We start from the raw sequence: 19,561 nt of genomic DNA, 5'->3' as shown, positions 1-19,561 counted from the left end.
ACTTTGTACACAGACTGGAGCTAAAGAAGAGAGAATGAAGAGAGAATCACAGATCATCTGAGTGCTGTTACACACAGCACGTAAAGCTGTTTGAGCACAGCAATAATGCAGCTCTGAGCACAAAAACACACACAGGAGGTGCTTCAAGGGATTCAGTTGTGCACAGGAATCCTTGATCCTGTAACACAGGCAGAGGTTGATAGGCCACCTTATCTAAATGCAGAATTACAAGCACATAGTGGCTCGTGTTAAATGCTTTGTGAAATTCCACAGGAGCCCTGGCGTGGAGTGGGAGATAAAAAATCGGGCCATGTATTTATCATTAATAGAGCAGATCAAAATAATTGGGTTTATCTTTGATTTCCCCAGCTCTATTGAGTAAAAATAGTTGATTTTTTTCCAATCTCTTAAGGCACTGAACACAAATTAACTGTAAACTCTGCTGGTTATTAAGCAAAGCAGCTTCCTCCAAGTAATCATTGCACAGAAGTTCTCCTGCACATGGAGCCAGAAAAATTCCAGGTTACATCTCAGCTTTATACATCTCTTAAATCAAAGGTTTAATGTTTGATTTTACTCCTCTAAGGCAGCACCAGTGGGAGCTGGAGAGGGAAGAGCACTCCCTCCCAGGTGGGAATTTACACACTCCTTCCAAGCGGCTGCCTGAGAGCTGACATCAAGCCTGGCCTGGTTTGAACAGCAGCTAATGGGGAGAATCCCCAAGGATTGGATGCCTCCCATTCACACTCCGAACTCTGCAATCACAGCAGGAATAACTATCACCCTGCAGCTGGTTCCAGCAGATTATCTTCATCACATGCCTCAAGTCCTAAAAGACTCCCTCTCATCCAAGTCATCGTTCGCAGGGTTGATTAATTCCCTGAAATTTATTGCCATGACAAAAGACACGAGTGCTGCCCAAGACAGATCTGTCAAGTATCTGTTAGCGGCAGGAAATGAGTCACCGAAATTTGGGATCCGCTTTCTCGCAGCATCTGTTCCTCAGCTGATGGCAGAGCAGTGATACTGAGCATCGTCTTACACACAGGATACACGAGTTTGGAGCCAGCAAACAAAAGAAGGTGCAGCTGGTAACCCCGGAGGGGTGAGCCAAAGGGCCTGCCTGGTGAGCAGCTTGCTCCATGTGCACTCCAATGACAGGAGAAGGAAAATCCTGCTCCCATTCCGTGTTCCTGGCAAAGGCACCGTGTTCTGAGTGCGTACCAGCAGTGAGCCTCTCCAGCTGCCTACAGTGTACAAACCACGTTTCTCCCCCACACCGAACAACTTCCATTCCTTTTGACCTCTCTGTCCTTTCCCCTCCCCTCCACCTTTTAAAAATATTTTGCATTTTAAGCTGGTCGCGAAAAATTTTTGAGTTTGGAGCTTTTCCAGGTTGGAGCCTTCACGTCCCTGTCAGCAGAAGCCTCTGAGTTAAGAGAAAGAAATTTGCAAAAATCTGACACCTGCCACTTTCCATTGAGCTTTGGGTGGAAAATGTCCCTGGCCTCTTCCATTTTTAATGTCAGAGCCAGCCTGGCGGAAAAGATTACCTCAGGTAAAGTCATTCCGAACAGGAGCTGCCTGCCAAACCCCTCCCTCCCCTGCTGCAGGGTTGCACCACCGCAGCTGCGCTCATCAGCATCGCTTTTCCAGGGATAACCCTCCCCAGGAGAGCTGCACACTGCCCCCACAGCCAAGATTTCTGCTCCCCGTGGGTATTTGGGAGCCCAGGACCCAATCCTGATGGGATTCTCCTCGCCAGGAATGGGGCAGGCTGTGCCTTCTGCAATTCCTTCACAAGGACAGCCAGCTCATTGCAGGAGATGGAGGGGAACAGAACAGGATTTCTGCCTCTCAGGGGGTATTTGGGAGCCCAGGACCCAATCCTGATGGGATTCTCCTGTGCCCTCTGCAATTCCTCCACAAGAACAACCAGCCCATTTCAGGAGATGGAGGCGATGCCACTGCAGGAACTTCCACTTCACAGATATTTAACAGCTCTCAAATGCCCTTTGCAGCCTTCAAGGGGAGGATCTCAGCTGGAAAAAGTCTGGTTTGTTCCCAAATCTATAGGATTGTGCATTTTAGCCCTTCCCAGCCTGGGCTGCACATACAGAAAGTGAACAGCCTCCTGCTCTGCTGTATATCAGCAATTCCAGAGCTTTTTTGTGCTGCAAACGGGGTGGGGGGGAAGCATCTAAGGATCTATGAGAGCTTCTTAGAGCCAGAAAATTATTGGGTATATTCCACATTTGTACAGAGGCTGCTCAGTTTTAGGTTTAAATACATTTGGATTAGAAGTGAATCGCATGGAAACGCTTGGGTTCCCTGCCCAATTCCCTCCCAGAGATCAAGATCTCCAGCCCAGCAGAGGAGGCACTGACTGAAGACCTGAAAGAGCAGAATTCCTCCTCAGAAAGGAGCCACAAAATCAGGGCAGTGCCACCAACCTACAAGAAAAGCAGACAATTCCAAATTAAAATAATGCTGCCTTGGAGGTGATGAATTTCTGATTAGGGCTCAATCAACAGCCTATAGGCTGCCTAAATCTTACTAGACAACAATGAGATCACTCAGACATGGAAATCTGGAAGGAAAAAGTAATTCTTGAAGGAAACTCAGCAACAGAATAGTTGAAAAATGGTTCCCTCATTATCTGTACAAGATAGAACAATGGTGGCACGATTAGAGCAAGATTTGACCAGATAGCACACTAAATAAGGCTCAGCTCCTAATTAGCACTGGACTAAATACTTTTAAAAAACCTTAATCCTTCTGAAAGAAATAGGGTTTCTGTTCTGCCACAGCTACCATCCCTGAGAGCACGTGGAAAATCCACCAGCTCGCTCTGCTTCCTCCCTACATGGGCTCATCCTGCTGCCCTCATATCCCTCCAGGACTCTCCAGCCCGGATTGAGCTGCCTGGCAGGTCTGGATGCCCTGACTCGGGCATGGCAGTGCCCATGGAGAGGGTTCAGGGCAGGCTCACGCAGCTGCTCATCCTCCTCTCAGCTTAATGGGTTCCTTTAGCACAACACAAATTCCCTATTTTAATCCAGTCCTCAGAATCGTGCTCCAAGTGCCATTTGGAGCTGAATGTTATAACTGGAATGTTCCGAAACAGAAGGAAATAAAAGCAAAAGAGATGTCATTCTTTCCTCAGTAATTTCATAAGATACTGATGCTCTTTATTTATTGATGGAGTGCTCTCACTCCAGTCTAGCAATCTCAACATCCTCATGAATATTTCTGTGCACAGGGGAAGGAGATCCTTCTGCTTCTTTCCTTTCTGCTGGGACCATGAAAATTGGCTTCCTTCGAGATGCTGGGCTGTCATCTTTGGCTACCAAGAATGAGGAGCAAACTCGTCTTGGTTATCTGCTCTGACTAAACTCCTTGTAATCCACAGCAATCCAGCTTCAGGTAGCCAGGAAGACCTTGGAGAAATATTCATTTAATAATGATTAATTCACAGCATGGGTAGGGCTTTTCCAAATCCTTGAACCCGTGCCACCTCCCAGGAATGGTCACAGGAGGTGGGAGGAAGCGAGGAACAGAACAGGAACTCTGGACTGAGATTTAGCAGATCCATATTAAGAAGCAAAAAGAGGGAATAGGATTCCTTCAAAACATGAATGGCACTGGATGGATCAGTCCAGCACATTGATCTTAAATGGAAATTCCAGCAGGAACCTGGCTCCAGTGCCTCGGAGGAGATGAGATGAGAAATGGATCCGGTGTCAGAAGAGATGTTCCTGTTGAACCAGAGCAGACAGGAGCCTGCCAGGGGCAGGAGGGACAGCTCCTGCTCAGATCCTGCCTCCTGGGAGGAAAGCAACTGCTCCCTGCTGCCCTGGCCTGAGCAATTATCCCATTATTCCTACTAACCACAGTTCCGGTTCTTCCAGGCCACCCCCGATGCCCAAACAATTTGCTCAGCCCACAGAGGAGAACATGGGAGCCCCGGCGAAGAGAAGAGGCATTTCCTGCTGTGTTCCTGCCTTTTTCATCCCCCTGTTCCAGCCCTTCTGAGGGACAGGGTAGAATTTCATCCAGTCCTGAAACACAGGCAGGGCTGTAAGGGAAACTTCTGAGAGCATCACCCACATCAGAGATCCCATGGCCCCTGCCCCTCGTGCTCATTCAAGATTTCCTCTCTCTTCTCCAGTGTCCTCTGGGTTTAAATGCCTTTGACTGGTGCAACTGGGACTGTCAGGAGAGGTTTAGCAAGTGAGCAGGAAGCTTCCCAAGTGTCTTTCAGCCACCCAGAGTCGGTGTCACAGCCCCAGTGACCACGCTGGCATCCTGATAGGAGCTGAAAGAGCAGGTCTGGGAACCCTCACTCCTTCCACTTCACATTAAATTAGTAATATATGTTAAATGATGATCTTAGATGGCATTATTTAAACATAACCTCACAGGACATTTGCCTGGAGCAAGCTGCAGCAGAGAGGCTGAGGGATGATGTAGCTCAGCTATGCGTGAGTGTACAACAACATCTTTGCACACGGAAGAGTGTCCAGGCCCCCGCAGGAGCTCCAGCAGGTTTTGGAGCATATGGACACCCAAACCCATTAATGACAAGGCTGAAAATCAGGATTTTATAATGGACACAGTTGTTTTTGAGCAGGCTGGAGGCCTCCCATTTGTGGTTACCTTCCTTAAAAATCAAAAATCTGAGTTTCCCTAGGTCAGGCACCCCCAAATCACAGGGATTTAATGAAATCCTTAAAGAAATGCCTCAGGTTACCTACAGAGAGTTGTCCTCCTTCATTTATTAGTGCAACAGGACTCCAAACCCTGGTTTGCAGTAATTAAATAGAGCAGTTACATTAGTGGTGAGCAGCACAATTAAACACAGAGAGAGCAGAAGTGAAGAGAGCAGGCTTGTGGGAATCACACAGTGACCATTCCCACGGGGAAATGACCTCCTGGATCCTCCTCTCCCCTTCCCTAAGGCTGAATAAATGAGAAATACAAGAGAAGCAGAGTGGGGCTCAGGACATTGACAGCAAGTTCATAAAGTTCCTTCCCTCCCTTTATTTCTCTGTTTTCCAAGATACTTCTTTTCAAGGTCAGCACTTCTAAACAATATCTTTTAATATTGAGAGCGAAATCATTCGTTAAACAAAACATTTCACATTCTGCTAACCGAAGCAAAGGATTTATTTTCCTATAGGCAGCAGGCAAAAGCCTGTCCCACAAACTGCATCCTGTGATGGAAGGGGTCAGGAATGTAAACTTCAGTCAGCTGTTTACCAGAGGAGAGTTTAGAAGGGAGAAGCTGGACAGAAGTTACCTGAAGGCAGCTCAGAAGCACATTGTGGCTTGCAATTTTAGAGCATTATTATAATTTTGTTCACAAGAAACTTTCAATTAACAGTTAAAGTGTCAAAACATTTGTTGAATCCTGAAAGGAAAACTCAGAGTTCACCTGGTACCTGCAACACTTTTCATTTAAAAAGGTTTAAACATTTGCTGTAAGGGTAAAAAGAAGAAAAATGGTAAAGAGAAGGTGCCAGGTGCTGAGTTTCACGGAGCAGGTCGGTGGCAGGGCCTGCAGGAAGGCTTGGGGCCATCTCTCAGCCCCAAAGTGCTGAGTGACAAAGCCACTCCCAGCTCAGAGAAATAAGGAAAAGCTGGGAAAAGGGATTTTAGCAGTTGAACCTAAGAGCAGCATCTTTGTCTTCCCTCATTTCTCTGGCAGAAAGCTGCACCAACCCAAGGAGCAGCGTCTTTAATTATTAATTATTAATTTAATTCACCATCAGAATGAAACTGTTCATGCTCAGAAGTCACAAGAAAAGCTCCTCAGCCACGCAAACCTCCTTAAGCTGAGGTTTAGGCACAGGGACACCTAAGCAATCTCACTCAATCCTTCTTCAGCTTCTCCCTTTCTATGTTTTCCTGTATTTTACTCTCACTGAAGTTCAGTTTATGCACTCAAACCCTTCCCCAGCACACAGAAACCGTACGTAGAAAAAAGTGATTTCAGAGTATTAAAAAACCCAAGGATTTTGCTTCCCTTGCACTAAAAGAAACAAATAATTTGTCTTTTTCAGAGCCATTACTTCCACATAAATACTTCTTCCTAGCCAGTTTATTCAGCTTTTCCTCCAACACTTTCTAATATTATTATATATCCATTCATCAATTAATTAATAAAAGAATTAAGATCTTCAAGCTTACACGCCATTACATTTTTTCTGCCATAGCTTTGCCATTTGTCCCCTGACCCTCCCTGTTCAATCCCCTGCACTCCACACCTGCATTCCTGTGTAACCTTACCTTTTTTTCTTATAGCTGAAACTTGAAGGTAAAGAGAAATTATTGTTTGCTTGCCATGCCTCGGTGCATTTTTTAGACCAGTGGGTGATGTTTTCTTCTCAGGAGTGTTCTTAGAGCTTGGCTTGTAAACAAAGGCCTTGTTGTAAAAATATTTAAAGATTTTTATGGTGATAAAAATTGAACCTTGTCGGTTTTGACCTGGTTTGCTTTGTAGCAAAAATTCAGTGTGAGTAGTTTGTGCTCAGTTCTTTGGTTTTGAAGCACCAGCATGAAGTTAGGAGATTAAAGATGCTCTTTTTGGGTGTGAGGAACTATTTCCTCTGACTCTACTGAGTTACAGCCTCACAGAGGAAAATAAGACTGTGAAAAAATAACAGGGGTGTTTTCCCCTAAAACAAACAGAAACAAACCTGAGGCTCTGAGCTGGAGCTTTAAAGAGCTCTTCAGTTGTTTTCTTTTCCTCAAATACATTTACTGACCCCAGGAGTGCTAAGCCTCATTGAAGGGAGATTTTCTCACTGATACTAAATGACTGATCGTGCTTTTCTAATCAATGACTGAAGCCTAGCCGGGAGAGGAGAGCTCCTTGAACAACAACTGCTTTACAAGGCACTGTCTGGCTCCCACAAAAGATAAAGCAGCCTTTCCTCCAGTGGCTTATTGTGAAAAGGAATCTGTGTGAAGGGTTTGATTTCCCCCCCCCCAACGTTTTTTGTTGTCTGTTTTGAGTTTTATTTGTGTCATTTGGGGTTTTTTTCCCCTGTGTTTTTGGTGGGTTTTTTTTTTCAGTTGCAACCCCAAAAACAGAACAGAAGGGGATTTTGCTCAGGAGATTCAAAGTGATGAATGAATTTTGTTCTTTCACTGACTGTATCAAGGAGCTGCTCAGATCATTTAAACTGAGTGAGATAAGTTGATATAGGGAGCCTTGGAGAAGAGATAACAATGATTGAATCAGCAGCAGGGGGGAGCTCAGCAGCAATAGTGGGAGTTTTGGGGAGAAAATGTAGCTTTTGGATGTATTTTGGGTGATGGGGACATTAAAACACCACTAAGAAGAGAATGAGCAGCTCTGCAGCACTGGGGGACAACTCGGGCTCAAGGAGGAGTTTCCCTGGAGGAGGAAGAACAAGGTGAAAGAGATAAATTGATGCACAAAAAAATCCGTTGGGATTAGAGAAAGAGTCCCCACACATGCTAGGTGAGGTATAAAAACAAGCTAAAGGGTGTTGGGCAGGTCCTTGGGATGTGAGACTTTTTAAGATTTAAGATTTAAGGGAGTGTGTTTTCTGAAAGGTTTGAGCATCCAAATGTCAAGGGGCTGAAACTGAGACAGGTCCACAAAACCTGGTCTGGCCCAAGAGGATTTCTGCAGATTTTTGTATCCAGGTGTTTTAATCTGAATTTAAAAGTTGGGGTCTGTCAACAGCAGTACAGGAACTCTGAAATACTGAAAAACTAACTCAGTTTACCAAGGTTTCTACAAAATTTTTTCTTTAAAGCTTATCTCCAACATCAGTTTCTCTTTCCCGGTTCTTCCTGATGAGAATTCCTGATCCATCTCCCACGCTGGGTGCAGCACCAGGTGAGAGCTGTCACAAACCTCCCAGAAGAAATTCTCCACTCCTGGAAAAACAAAATGCTGCAGGGAGGAGCTCTTCCCCCAGCCACAACCAGCAAAGAGAGGACGTGTGGGTGAGCAGCACCTGTGTCCCTGTTTGTGCCCTCACTGGAACTGCTGCAGAAACCAAAAAACAGAAGGAGAATCCCCAGCGCACCCCAAAGGAGGAGCTGATGTGGGATCAGGCTGTGGAATGGGATGAGGAAGGGGAGATCTTGCAGGCACAGCCTCCCCTTCCACCCTCCATCCTCCATCCTCCTCGCCCTGCCCAGCCGGGCTCCGTGGGGCTGGGGGAGGCTGGGCAGGCGGTGCAGGGTGCCAGCGCTCCTCTCCACCTCCCCGGGGAGGAATTGGTTCTGTTAAAGCCACCAGGACGCTGGGAGTTCACAGCAGAGCCCGGGATGTCTTCTGTCACACTTGTAATGCACAGAGACAAGCTCGGTGCTGCCCGGCCTGCAGAGCGGGGGAGGCATTAAATGAATTTTTCTCCATTGATTCACGTCCTGCACTGAGGTTCAAGGGGGGTTTTAGGTCCCTTCATTAAGGAAACCAGCAGCAGGTTTGGTCAAGGGTGTGGGGAAAAGTTCTGGAGGAATCTGCTCTTGGGCTTTGGTTCGGTGGGATGGACAGAGCTGCTCTGTGGGAAGTGGGATATTCACCTAATCCGGGTTAGATGTGGATAGTCAATCTGTATGAGATGAAAACGCTGTTTAAAACATCGTGATACAGAGGGGAAATCGCTTCTGGAGGGGAGGTGCCAAATGCTGCTCTTGTCTCCATCTGAGGCTGGGAGGGGCAAATAAAACTTTAATGAAACTGGGGGCAGAAGGATAATTTTTATCCCTGTTATTCTCTCTGGAACTATCTGGATCTAGGGGTTGATTTTGTTCACTGTTTGTTGTCTTCCCATAAATGCCTGCAGAGCTCTGTCATGAGCACTAAAGGTACCAGACTCCTACGGAGCTTCCAAGAGTTGTGCCCCTCGCTGAGGGCTTCATAAATATTTCTGTATTTCATGAAAAATAGAATATCCTGAACTGAAGGCGACCAAAAGAATCACTGAGTCCAGCTCCTGGCTCTGCACGGGGTTTGTTTTCATCCCTGGAGAGGCAGAGCAGGATTTTATCCCTGATTTTATGGGGAAGAGTATAAATTGTGTGTAGGTGGAGTTACACAGGGAAAGGAAAGAAAGCTTGGAAAAGCGGAGTGTGATGTCCCAAACCACAGGCTGGCAGCCTTGCCCACGGTTTGCTGCTTTCCTTGAGGCTGTACAAACACTTCCATAACTGTTCTAAGGGGAAGAATTGTTGCGCTGTATTCCAAGGCTTTCCCTCATCACCAAGGTGGGTGAATCTGCTTTATTCACCTCCTGCTGTGTGTGATGGGCGTTTCTTTATGGGGTATCTGAGGTAATTTTAAAAAACTTGCTCCCCTGCACGAGGGTGAAGCTGAAGATGGGCTGTAAAGGTCTCTCTGTGTGCCTTAAAGTGCCCTTTGGGAGGGAGTTAAAATTCGCACCTCACAGCAACCAATTTCTGCTTGATTGGGCTTTCCCCTCACCGGTGAAGCACAGCTACAACGGGAAATTGACTCCGTTTGCAGGGCTTTTCTTTCTCTCCTGAAAACGCAAAAAGAAAACCACGAAGCAGGCAGAGCGAGCGTTCCAGCAAGCCTAAAACCTCCAATTTCCAGTGCAGAAAAGACCCCAAAGCTAACACATACAGGGGAGCGTGTTTATCCTCCTGAGGAGCGGGTGTGCTTTTTCCAAGAGTCTCCCTCCAACCCCTGAGTGACGAATCTGATTTTTTTTTTCCATGCTGGATTTTTTTTTTTTTTTTTTTTTTTTTTTGCTGCCTCCAAACTTAACTGTTTTGCCACTGGAAAAATCCTCTTGTTTCTCTTTTAAATATCTATATGCTTGCTAGAAATCAGCTCTACCTCACCCACATGACTGGTCTTCACTATTAATCCCAGCTGATGGCAGGGAGGGGCTCTGGTGGGAGGCAGCCATGTGGTGAACATTGAGCTCAGTGTTTTCCCCCTGCTTCTCTCCTCTCCAGACAGGCAAAATTGTTCTGTGCTGCCGAGGATGTGAAGTCCTCGCTGTGCTGCCTCTGCCTCTTCTCCCCCAGAAACTCCCAGGGCCCTGAATTCGCAGCCCCGGAGATCCCAAAGAAAAAAAAAAGCTCTGGATGGAAGATGGACCGGGAGATGAATAGCAGGAGGGAAGAAAGAGTGAAGTTGGTTATTTTTCTGGCACATGGATGCAATTACACTCAGTGCATTCCAGAGGCGTTCCTTTGAATCCTGTGCAGGTCTGCCTGCCGTTCTTGGGAGAAAGGAAGAGAAAGGGAGGAAAAGTCCCTCTTGCTGGGAGACGGAATGTCTGCATTTTCAATCCTCTTTTTAGGTAGGTTGGCTTTTTGGTGTTGCTCGTTTTTTATTTAATCAAACTTCCACGAGCCTGCTCCGTGTGCCTGAAATTCATTTCTGGTGAGTTGGAGAAAAGGGGTTTGTAAGGAGAAAACTTTTATGGAAAACTGTAATTTCAGTGGTGTTTGAGTTCTGACCCTTTTCTGGTCGCTTTATGAGCAGGTTGACAGCCAGAGACCTCTGAATATCCGGGTTAATTTTAAAAAGTGGTGGTTAAACAGACTCGTTTGGGAACGTGTGTTTTTTGTTTAAAGAGGGCAGCGCTTTTCAGGGATAAAGGAGAGAAGGGCTTGGACCTCTCCGGCGAAACAAGGTGAATAAAATGTCTTTGTTTCAGGCAGAGTGTCAAATTTGTGTAACTGTGTTGATTCGCTTGGGCACTCAGCGTTCAGATCTTGAAAATAAAAAGGGGTTATTGTTTCCAATGGATGGCTAAGATTAGAAACAGATGTGTTGGAGTGCAGGCGGGAGGAGTTGGGGGAGAAAGGGATGCGAGGAAGGGCTGCTGGAAGGAGGGAAAGAAAAGAGAGAGGGGCTGATTTGTTGAGGAGAGGAGCAGAGAATGGAAAAAGAGAAGGAAAAGGAGAGTGAAGGAAAGCTGGAGAGCTGTTTGTTAAAGCCACGGGCTGTGGAGAAAAGAGTTGGCAGCCCTAAGGTGTCTCAAGGGGCTCCTCGCCCACCCTGGCTCAGGAGCAGCCGGGCTCCTGCTCCTCCAGGGGCACTGCCAGGTGAGGAGGGAGCTCCTGCCTCCCTCCTGCTCACCACGTCCTGCTGACAGGCACCAGCCCAGCCCCCTGCCCTGGCTGGGCAAAGACGGGGAGTTCCAGGGCTTCCTGTGTGCTGGGAACCTGGGTACAGGTGTGAGGAAGTGAGCTGGTCTCTGCTTCCCGGGGAGGAGCTCAGCACCAGCGCATGGGGGACAGGCAGAACAGGATTTTTAAACAGCTTTAAAGAACTGTCGCAGGGACAGCCCAGTTTAAGCCTCCCAGGTGTGGAGCGTGGACTAGAGAGGGATGTTTGGTGATCTGAAACCCAGCATTGCTACAGCTGCTGGTAAACACAGAAGTGGCTTTTGCTGTTAGCAAAGGTTGGAGCTGCAGGGATGTAATGGGGTTTGGATGGGCTGGAGGGTCTGGGGAGGGCAGGCAGCACTTTGTGCCCCTGCACATCTGCTCTGGCCACTTGTGCCTCTCTGTGGTGGGGAGTGCTTGAAGGGGACTCCAGGAGATGAGGGAGCAGGGTTGGGAGCAGCTCAGCTCCTGCCAGGGGCTGCTCAGCCCTTCAGGAAGCGGCTCTGTGGGAATTTGGGAGACAGAAGGGTTGGTTGCTCACCTTGCTGATGGAGACAATGGGAATTGAAGTCTTTGATCCTATTCAGCTGCAGATTATCCCAACATGTTGAAGGTTTGGAGCCAAAGGAACAAACTGTTGCCACAGGAAAGATGGTTGTGGCTGTAATATAATGATAACTTAGCTTTGCTGCTCTTATCTGTAAAACACAATTGGCTTTATCAATATATCTTGTGCATCTCCACTGTGGCAGGGACACAGGAATGCCCAGCAAAAGACACTTTCCCCCTCACCTGGAGTCAGGTTCCTCAGCCTGTCTTGTCCAAGCACTGGTGAGGGGAGAATCGGCTTCAAAACTCAGAGCAAAGCCTGGAATGTTTTGTTTCCTGGTCCTGCAGTGGTCACTGAAAGCCCCCCAAGCTTCACCTGCCTTGCCAGTAGAGGACTTGGTCTTTCTGCTCCTTGTCCAGCTTCATTCACCAATACTAGAAGCACGTCCAGGGAAAAGTAAGGAAGTGTTTTGGTTCCCCGTTCCTCAATCCTCCTGAACACAAGGAGGCTGGGGAGTCTGATTTGCTGGCTAAAGCCTGGATTTTCTGCTGTAAAAAAGTACAGAACTGCCAATGATGTCTTGCTGTTTTTTTTTTTTTTTTTTTTTTTTTTTGCTGATAAAGTGAAGACTAAGGTGGAAAGAAAAGGGTTTAGAGAAGCCCTGAAAGGAAGGTTTGGGTTTTCGTCATTAAACATCCCAATAACGTGGCTAATATGCACAATTCTTGTCTTTTCCACTGTTTACCTCTCTGGGGCACATGAGCAGCTGTGTGAGAAGACAGGAAACAGGAGCCAGTCTGTTTGAAGGAAGCTTTATTAAAACAAGACAAGATGAAAGACTTTGCTGAGTGTGGACAAGAGCATGGCCAGGCTCACTTTGCCAGCAGAGGGTGGGGAAAGGAGGCAGGGAAGTGAGGAGGGGAAGGTGTGGAATGCTCATGTGGGTCTACCTGTAAATGTGACACGATTGTGACCGGCTGAGGACTGAGAATCAGGTGTCACAAACTCCCTTTGTAGCACACTGCACCCTTGAAAAGCAGAATTTTGAAGCGTTTCTTCATTTCTGAGTAGAAAAACTTCATAATAGAACGTTGCATTTTTCACCCAGTAAAGAAGTAGCCAATGCTTTCATTTAAATGTGCTCCTGAATTCGGTTTAAATTTTATGGGATGGGAATTCTCTTCTGCCTTTGCCCCACTCCAAGTCAGTCATGAATCTTTTAATGGCCCTTCCATTCAAAGAAAAAGCTGATTTTTTTCGTCATCAGAACTGTGATTATTTGTATGCCTGGCTTTGTCACTGGTTTCGTGTGCTTTTTTCTTTAGTTTTAGGCTGGTGTGAGTGCTCTGCCCTGCAGGAACTGCTGGGTTCAGGGATCAAAGCAGGAGATGTGCCAGCCCAAATCACTCAGCCACCTTCCTGACGTCCTGCTGTGGGCAGTGACCCTTTCCAGCAGTGTTAGGGGTCATCCCCCACAATGCCCGTGAAATAATCACCTCAGTAGAGACTGTCTGACAGAGATGTGCTCAGTGGGAGCTGGGGTGTCATTCTGGGGTGGTGTTGAGAGCAAAAAGTGCCTCCTGTGTGGCTCAGCTCTGCCCTCCACGCTCCGAGGTCGAGGAGTCTCTTTCAGCGCTGTCCCGGGGGCTGCAGCCGCTGCACTGAGCACCCAGACTCCTCCTGTCTCACTGCACCGGGAAAAAGGTTATGGAGCAGCTCCTTGCAGGGCCTGCTGGCATGAGGAATCGGCTCTGACAGCCGGCATTTGCCCAGGTATCCACGGGCTGGTAGCTGGGAAATCCGAGATGATGCGGGAGCAGCTGCGCTGAGCAGTGCTGGGGCTGCCTGGGGCTGTGCTCTGGTGTAAAACCCTGTCCATTGCTGCTCTGGGAGCTCAGCAAACCTGCAGGGTGCCCTGTCCTCGGGATCCTGTTCCCTAAACCCTTCTATCCTACGCCGCAGCAAAGCAAAACCCACTGCGGTGTTTGTTTTTTAAAGGCGCTCCCGCTCCCGGTGAGCTCGCTGGGAATTGTGGATTTAATGGGCTGCTGCTGCCTGGGAGTAGTGGAAACCAAAGGAGACACATTTCAGGTTGCTTCAAACAAAGCTTGTGCATCTTTATTTCCCAGAACCAGTAGAAACCAAAGGAGACACATTTCAGGTTGCTTCAAACAAAGCTTGTGCATCTTTATTTCCCAGAACCAGTAGAAACCAAAGGAGACAATTTTCAGGTTGCTTCAAACAAAGCTTGTGGACCTTTGTTTCCTGCTGATCTTCCAGGAGTAAAAACTAAAGGAGACAGATTTCAGGTTGCTTAAGACAAACTTTGTGGACCTTTATTCCTACTGATTTTCCAAAGGAGACAGTTTTCACATTGCTTAAAACGAAGCTTGTGGATCTCTGTTTCTGCTGATTTTCCAGATATTTCCAAAATTCCTCAGTCATAACTAGAATATATAAAATATTTGCTATTTTCTAGTTTTCTCCGGCTCCTTCTCTTGCCTTTGGCCATTTCATGATGTTGAAGGTTGGTGTTATAAGGGCTTTGCCCCCACGTTCTTACAACATTCAGCAAAATCCTTGGCTCAGGAGTGGTGTGAAAAACCAACCTGCAGCTGTGAAAAGGGGTTTTGTGTGTGACTTTCGTGTCTTGATTTCACTTCCTCTTTGTCCCTGACATCTGAAGGAACGCAGGGAACCTGGTTGTGTATTTAGCTTAAAAAAAGGACTGTTCTCCATAGGACAGCTTCATGGGATTGATAGTAATTCCTCTCAAATTCCAAGGGCAGGCAACAAAACATCAACGGTGTGAGATGTTCAGCCTGGTAGAGGAGTGTGGATTTAATTCTAGGCCAGGGCAAAGAGCTCTTTATTAGAACACTGCTCTGGGAATACCTGAGGAAAGGGAAGCAGAGCATCTATTTGGCACTCCAGGGGGAATTCAAAGGAGCCAGACACAGCAGAGTTGCTCTCTGGCAGAATATCAGGGTTAACACTTCCTGTGAGACACTCCAATTCTTCCAAAGCCAGGGATGGTTTGCATCAAATATTTGCTGTCAGGACACTTGATGATAAATTGCTTGTTTTTCTCTAGTGGTGCTTTGTTTTATATGAAATAGTTGGGATTTTTAACATCTAAAAACCAAGAGTTTATTTTGGAGGGGTTTTTTTTATCCTTTCTTCTTTTTCCATTTTACCACGAGGAAGACAAGGGAGAAAAGAGTAACCTGCCAGAGAGAGGAAAAGCAGCGTGCCAAAACTGTGGAGATGAATTCATTTTTATGGGAAATAGAGCCTGAGGGAAGGCAACTTTTCTGAATTTCCCATGGAAAACAAGTGGTGTTTTGCCTTTGTACCCACCCTGGCCTTGTCTCCTCCACATAGAATTAGTGGTTGGATTTTGGGGGGGCCCTGACCCACTTCAGAGGGACATTTTGTGCAAGAGCAGCAAAAGCTCCTTCCCAGAAATGCCATTGCACAACTGGCTCGGAGATATCCTGGTGTTTATCCTCAGGATCACAACAAACGCCCCTGTTCTCCTCCAGGCAAACACAGGGTTTTGTAGGGGATTCAGCAGGTTTGCAATCTGGGATTTGTCCATTTTCAGAACTGGAAAGAGATGCAAACAGTCACTCTGCCAGCCTTAAATGTATTTGGAAAATCTTTTGTGTTTGATCCTTTGTTACACTGGACTAAAAACTGTGTGGAATAACAATAAAACAGGGTGCTGCAAGCTGCTTCCTGTGCCTTTCCCCCACAGATTTAGTAAAAATGCACCTCGTATTTCCAATTTAACAATGCCCTGTGTTAGCCCAGGCTGCAGGCAGTGTTTGTGCCTCTGAAACGGGTTTTACTGTGCACATCCTGTGTGCTACAGAAGAGGCTGTTCTGGGTGCAGAGGGAGCTTGGTGGTGCCTTGTTGAAAAGATGAATGGCTCTGTTTTGGTTGGGCTTTGTTGCCTTTTTTTTTTCCCCCCCAAATCTGTGTCATCATCTGTTTTTAGAAATGGTTGGTTTACAGAAGCAGCCCGGCAAAAAGTTAAGGGTGAAGTCAGGTCAGGGAGGTCTGTGAATAGAGACTCGAATGACAGGACAGTGCAGGATGCAGGAACGGCTGGGCAGGAAGCACCACGATGGAAAATGTGTGAAAAGTCAACAGGCACGAGGCTGAATTCCAACTTGTTCCTCTCCTGCACTCTCTCCTCCCTTCAGCATTGCTCAGGGAGTGACAGCCACCTCTGCCAGCCAAGGCTAAAATGTGTTTCCTTGGGCAAAGTACAGGGAAGGTGAATGTAACAGGCACCTGGAGCTCCACACCGGGCTATCAGCCCAGGATAAAGCTGCTCCTTCTTTCCAGAAATATCCCAGTCCTAGGGAAGGAGGGTGGGCACCAGGCCAGGCTCTCCTCAGCCACACCTTGGTACCTTGGTTTATTTATCTGACTCCTTAATGAGCTCTGTCTCTTCTCTGCAACAAGTTGTAAAGAGGACTGAGCAGCTCTGAGGCGGTGAGTGTGATTAGAAGGCCACAAAACCCATCCTGTCCTCATCTGCTCCTTCCCTTCCTCCAGGAAATCATTTGGCAGCTGAAAAAGGCAAATGTTTAACTCAGCGTTTCCCTTAATGGGCCAGCCCCAGATCCAGGGTGCCAGATTTGCTGTCCCACAAGGATCAATACACATCACAGCATGCTCCGAGCCTCTCTCTCCTCCTGGGGAGCTGCCACGAATTTTTCTGTGGCAGGAAAACGAAGGCTGAACCCTCGGTGGATGCGACCGACTGGGTGGAAAGGTTGGAGTTCAGCTTAGTGCCTGCAGCTTAATTGCCTTTGGAAGGAAAAGGTCAGTGAGAATTCTGGTGTGTTTGTGACATTGCCTGGCAGGAGGGAGGCTGCTCTCCTGGAAACTGCTCTGAAATGGAGCGTGCACAGTTAGAGGCAAGGGATGACCACGGCCAGGCTGGGTTTGGGCTGCCCCAGCCCTGCTGCTGCTTTTGCAGTGGGGAGGGTCACGGTGAGATAAAGCTTTCCTTCCCTCCAGCAGGGCCATACTGCCCAGAGAACATTCAAAGCCCATCTGAGAGAGGAGGGAGCTCAGACTCACATGGGTGCACACTGCTGACGGTGATGGAGCACTTGGAACTTGTCTAAAACCTCTGCAGCTCTGACTTAAAGTCATTTTCCTTGTGATGTGACCCCAAACTTGGGTACAAGCAGTGATGTGCAGATCACTAACAAACAGCCGAATCCACCAAGCTGAAATCCTTCACCTGCCACCTGGAGGGAGTTATCCTCACGTTCTAGTAAGATATTTATCACAAATTAATGGCTTTTTGGTAACAATGTGCTGAGAAACTCCACTCACACTCACGGTGGAAACCTCATAGAAAGGAAATCCTGGGCTCTGTGTGCTGGGTCTCTGAATTACTTTGTGCTGCATATGAAAAAAGAAAAATGAGTTTTTCTATCTAGCAAATACCTGGAGTGTGTTGTGGCTGTGAGTTCCTCCGAGCTGATTCTTTCCCTAAGTGCCTGGATGGGCTGTGAGGAGGCCTTTTCAGAACTGGAGTTAAAAAAAAAAATAATTACTCCATCCCATTCCCTTTGTGCTTCAGCAAAATATTGGAATTAGGTGGTTTTCCAGTGCTTGGAATATTTGAGATGTGTGCTGGATGAGTCTCACAGCTCACATTACCCAGGCTGTGTTTTTCCTTAAAGACTTGATGGAATTTTAAAGGTCACAGGATTATTTAATAGAGATATGGACCTTTATTGGCCAGGTAGGGCCAGAATCACGGGGTGTCTTTGTGTGTGCTGTGCTGTCATATAACACAGCAAGCCTGGAATATTGAACTGAACCAGAGTCAGGCACTTCTCTTTTTTTATTAAAAAAAAAAAAAATATTGCAGGGTTTTCAACCTTGAAGGCAAATCACTTTATGACTTCATTGTTTAAATTTAGGTTTTGTTTTGCGGGGGGGATCGTTAGACTTGAAGCAAAAGCCTTGTAGCCCAGGGACTGTCACTTCTGATTACTTCCAGTGACACTTCCAATTATTTCCAATCACAATTCCAGGGACAAGAGGAAAAAAAGGAGCCACGTTCTCCAGCATCAGGGCTTTTTTTTTGTTTGTTTTCCTTTCCCCTTTTCCTGAACAAAGCACCATTTCTCAAACCTCTGCGGGGAGAGGTGCAGAGCCAGATTTGGAGCTGTGCTGCGGCGGGGTAATTCCGGAGTGAATCTGCTGGAGTGAGACTCCAGGCCGGCGTCTGGCGGGGTGCTGGGAATGCTGCTGTGGATCCTGCCTTGTTGAGCAATCCTAGGGAAATTGCTTCATTCTCCCCAGGCACTGGCTGGCACTAGCACTGCTTCAGAGCAGCAGCATCAGGCTCCTGCGAGCGGCTGCTGGAGCCTCCCTGCCCCTCCTGAGACATGAACGGGCACAGGAGCTGCTCAGGGAGAGCCAGCAGCTCAAAATGGGACACAGGAATCTGCTGGGGGAGCTTGAGTGACTTCCAGGGACACCAAACACAGGATTTGGTGCTGGTTTGTTTTGCCCAGGGACACAGGAATCTGCTGGGGGAGCTTGAGTGACTTCCAGGGACACCAAACACAGGATTTGGTGCAGTGTGTTTGGTCCAGATGAGCCCAGGCCGCTGTGCCCTTCAAAAAATGAAGCAGGAGCACTGCCTGATTTCCAGAAGTCTCTGGTAGCATCACTTGGAACTCCTCGAGCATAAAAACAGTCTTAAAATGGTGTCAGAGCTTTCAATCACACGTAGTGAAGCCTCTCACTCCCGCAGTGATGCTGCACTGGGCCGTGAGGCTCTGCTGAGTGCGGGGGTTGTTGGCAGCTCTTTGCTTCATTTGCTTCACAGTGGTGCAAGGCCCCAGCAAGAGCTGGGCTCTGCAAAAAGGGGATTTTTACATTGTATTCACGATTATTTACTATTTGCACGTTGTGCAAATGGATGAGCAGCAGGCCTGGTGTGGTGTTTAGAGCCGGCCATTGAAGAACCTGAGTTAATTTGGGATGCTGAGCCTCAACATTTCCAAAGCAGCAGCAAATGAAATTCAGCTTCATGTGGTGACTGAGAACCCTTTACTTTCAAAGTAGGAATTCTGTTTATCAGTGATCTGGCTGAGTGGTGTTCTGGTGATTGCTTCTCACTGCCTTCACCCCCTGTTGCTGTTTGAGTGCTGGGAGTGTTCCCTTTCTTGTGTTTATTCAGGTCTGCAGGTGCTGGATGTCTCTGGGAGCCACCTGTGCCAGCTCCATCCCTTCCTGCAAGGCAAAACCAGCATGTCTTTGTAGAATTGCTGCTTCTGTGACATTCAAACACGGGGTATTTGTCACTTGAGCACGGAGCAGACCACAAATCTTTTGTCAGTGAAGTTCAGCAGCTCAGTTCCACCTGAGCAATTTGACATTACACTTGTGTGGAGACCTTCAAAGGATTCCTGGTCATCAGCTCTGATGCTTTTGTGGCATTTTCTGTTTGGATGCCTGGATGAGGTCGGTTCATTGCAGACATCCAGTGCTGAGTGTCACTGAGGTGGCACTTTGGGATGGCTTGGTGCTGCTCCCCCAGGAGCCTCAGCATCTCACAGAAGGAACTGTTTGAATCCATCCAACGTGATGGAGATGTTCCCACAGTGCAGCTTTGTCTGTGGTCTGTGCTCTGGGCAAAACCTCTCCTCGTTTCCATTGTTCCAAGCTCTTGCTTGGAGACAAAGGGAATTTTAGCCAGACAAAGCAGAGCTTTTGTGTTGGCAAATGCTATGATTTTTTTTTTTTCTTCTATTCAAAGGGGAATTTGAAGCAATGGTGAGTGTCTTCTGGTCAAAGAAACATTCAGGATGTCGAGGTTCCAGCCT

At 47.3% G+C, this 19,561-nt stretch overlaps 1 protein-coding gene across 1 annotated transcript in view; it reads left to right on the top strand.

Moving 5' to 3' along the window:
* The first annotated feature begins 10,177 nt into the window (after positions 1–10,177).
* The window catches only part of LOC121667537 (CXADR like membrane protein), a 39,982-nt gene continuing 30,598 nt past the window's right edge, over positions 10,178–19,561 (top strand). Inside the window, exon 1 of the mRNA XM_042034289.1 lies at positions 10,178–10,322. Within this exon, the coding sequence (XP_041890223.1) occupies positions 10,295–10,322 (28 nt within the window). The 5' untranslated portion in view covers positions 10,178–10,294. The remainder of the gene's footprint in view (positions 10,323–19,561) is intronic.

The sequence above is a fragment of the Corvus kubaryi genome, unplaced genomic scaffold (assembly GCF_017639235.1).
Source record: "Corvus kubaryi isolate FWS band 111438036 unplaced genomic scaffold, C.kubaryi_AGA036_p1.0 37367, whole genome shotgun sequence".
Classification (NCBI taxonomy): Eukaryota; Metazoa; Chordata; class Aves; order Passeriformes; family Corvidae; genus Corvus; species Corvus kubaryi.
This window is presented reverse-complemented; position numbering and strand designations above follow the sequence as displayed.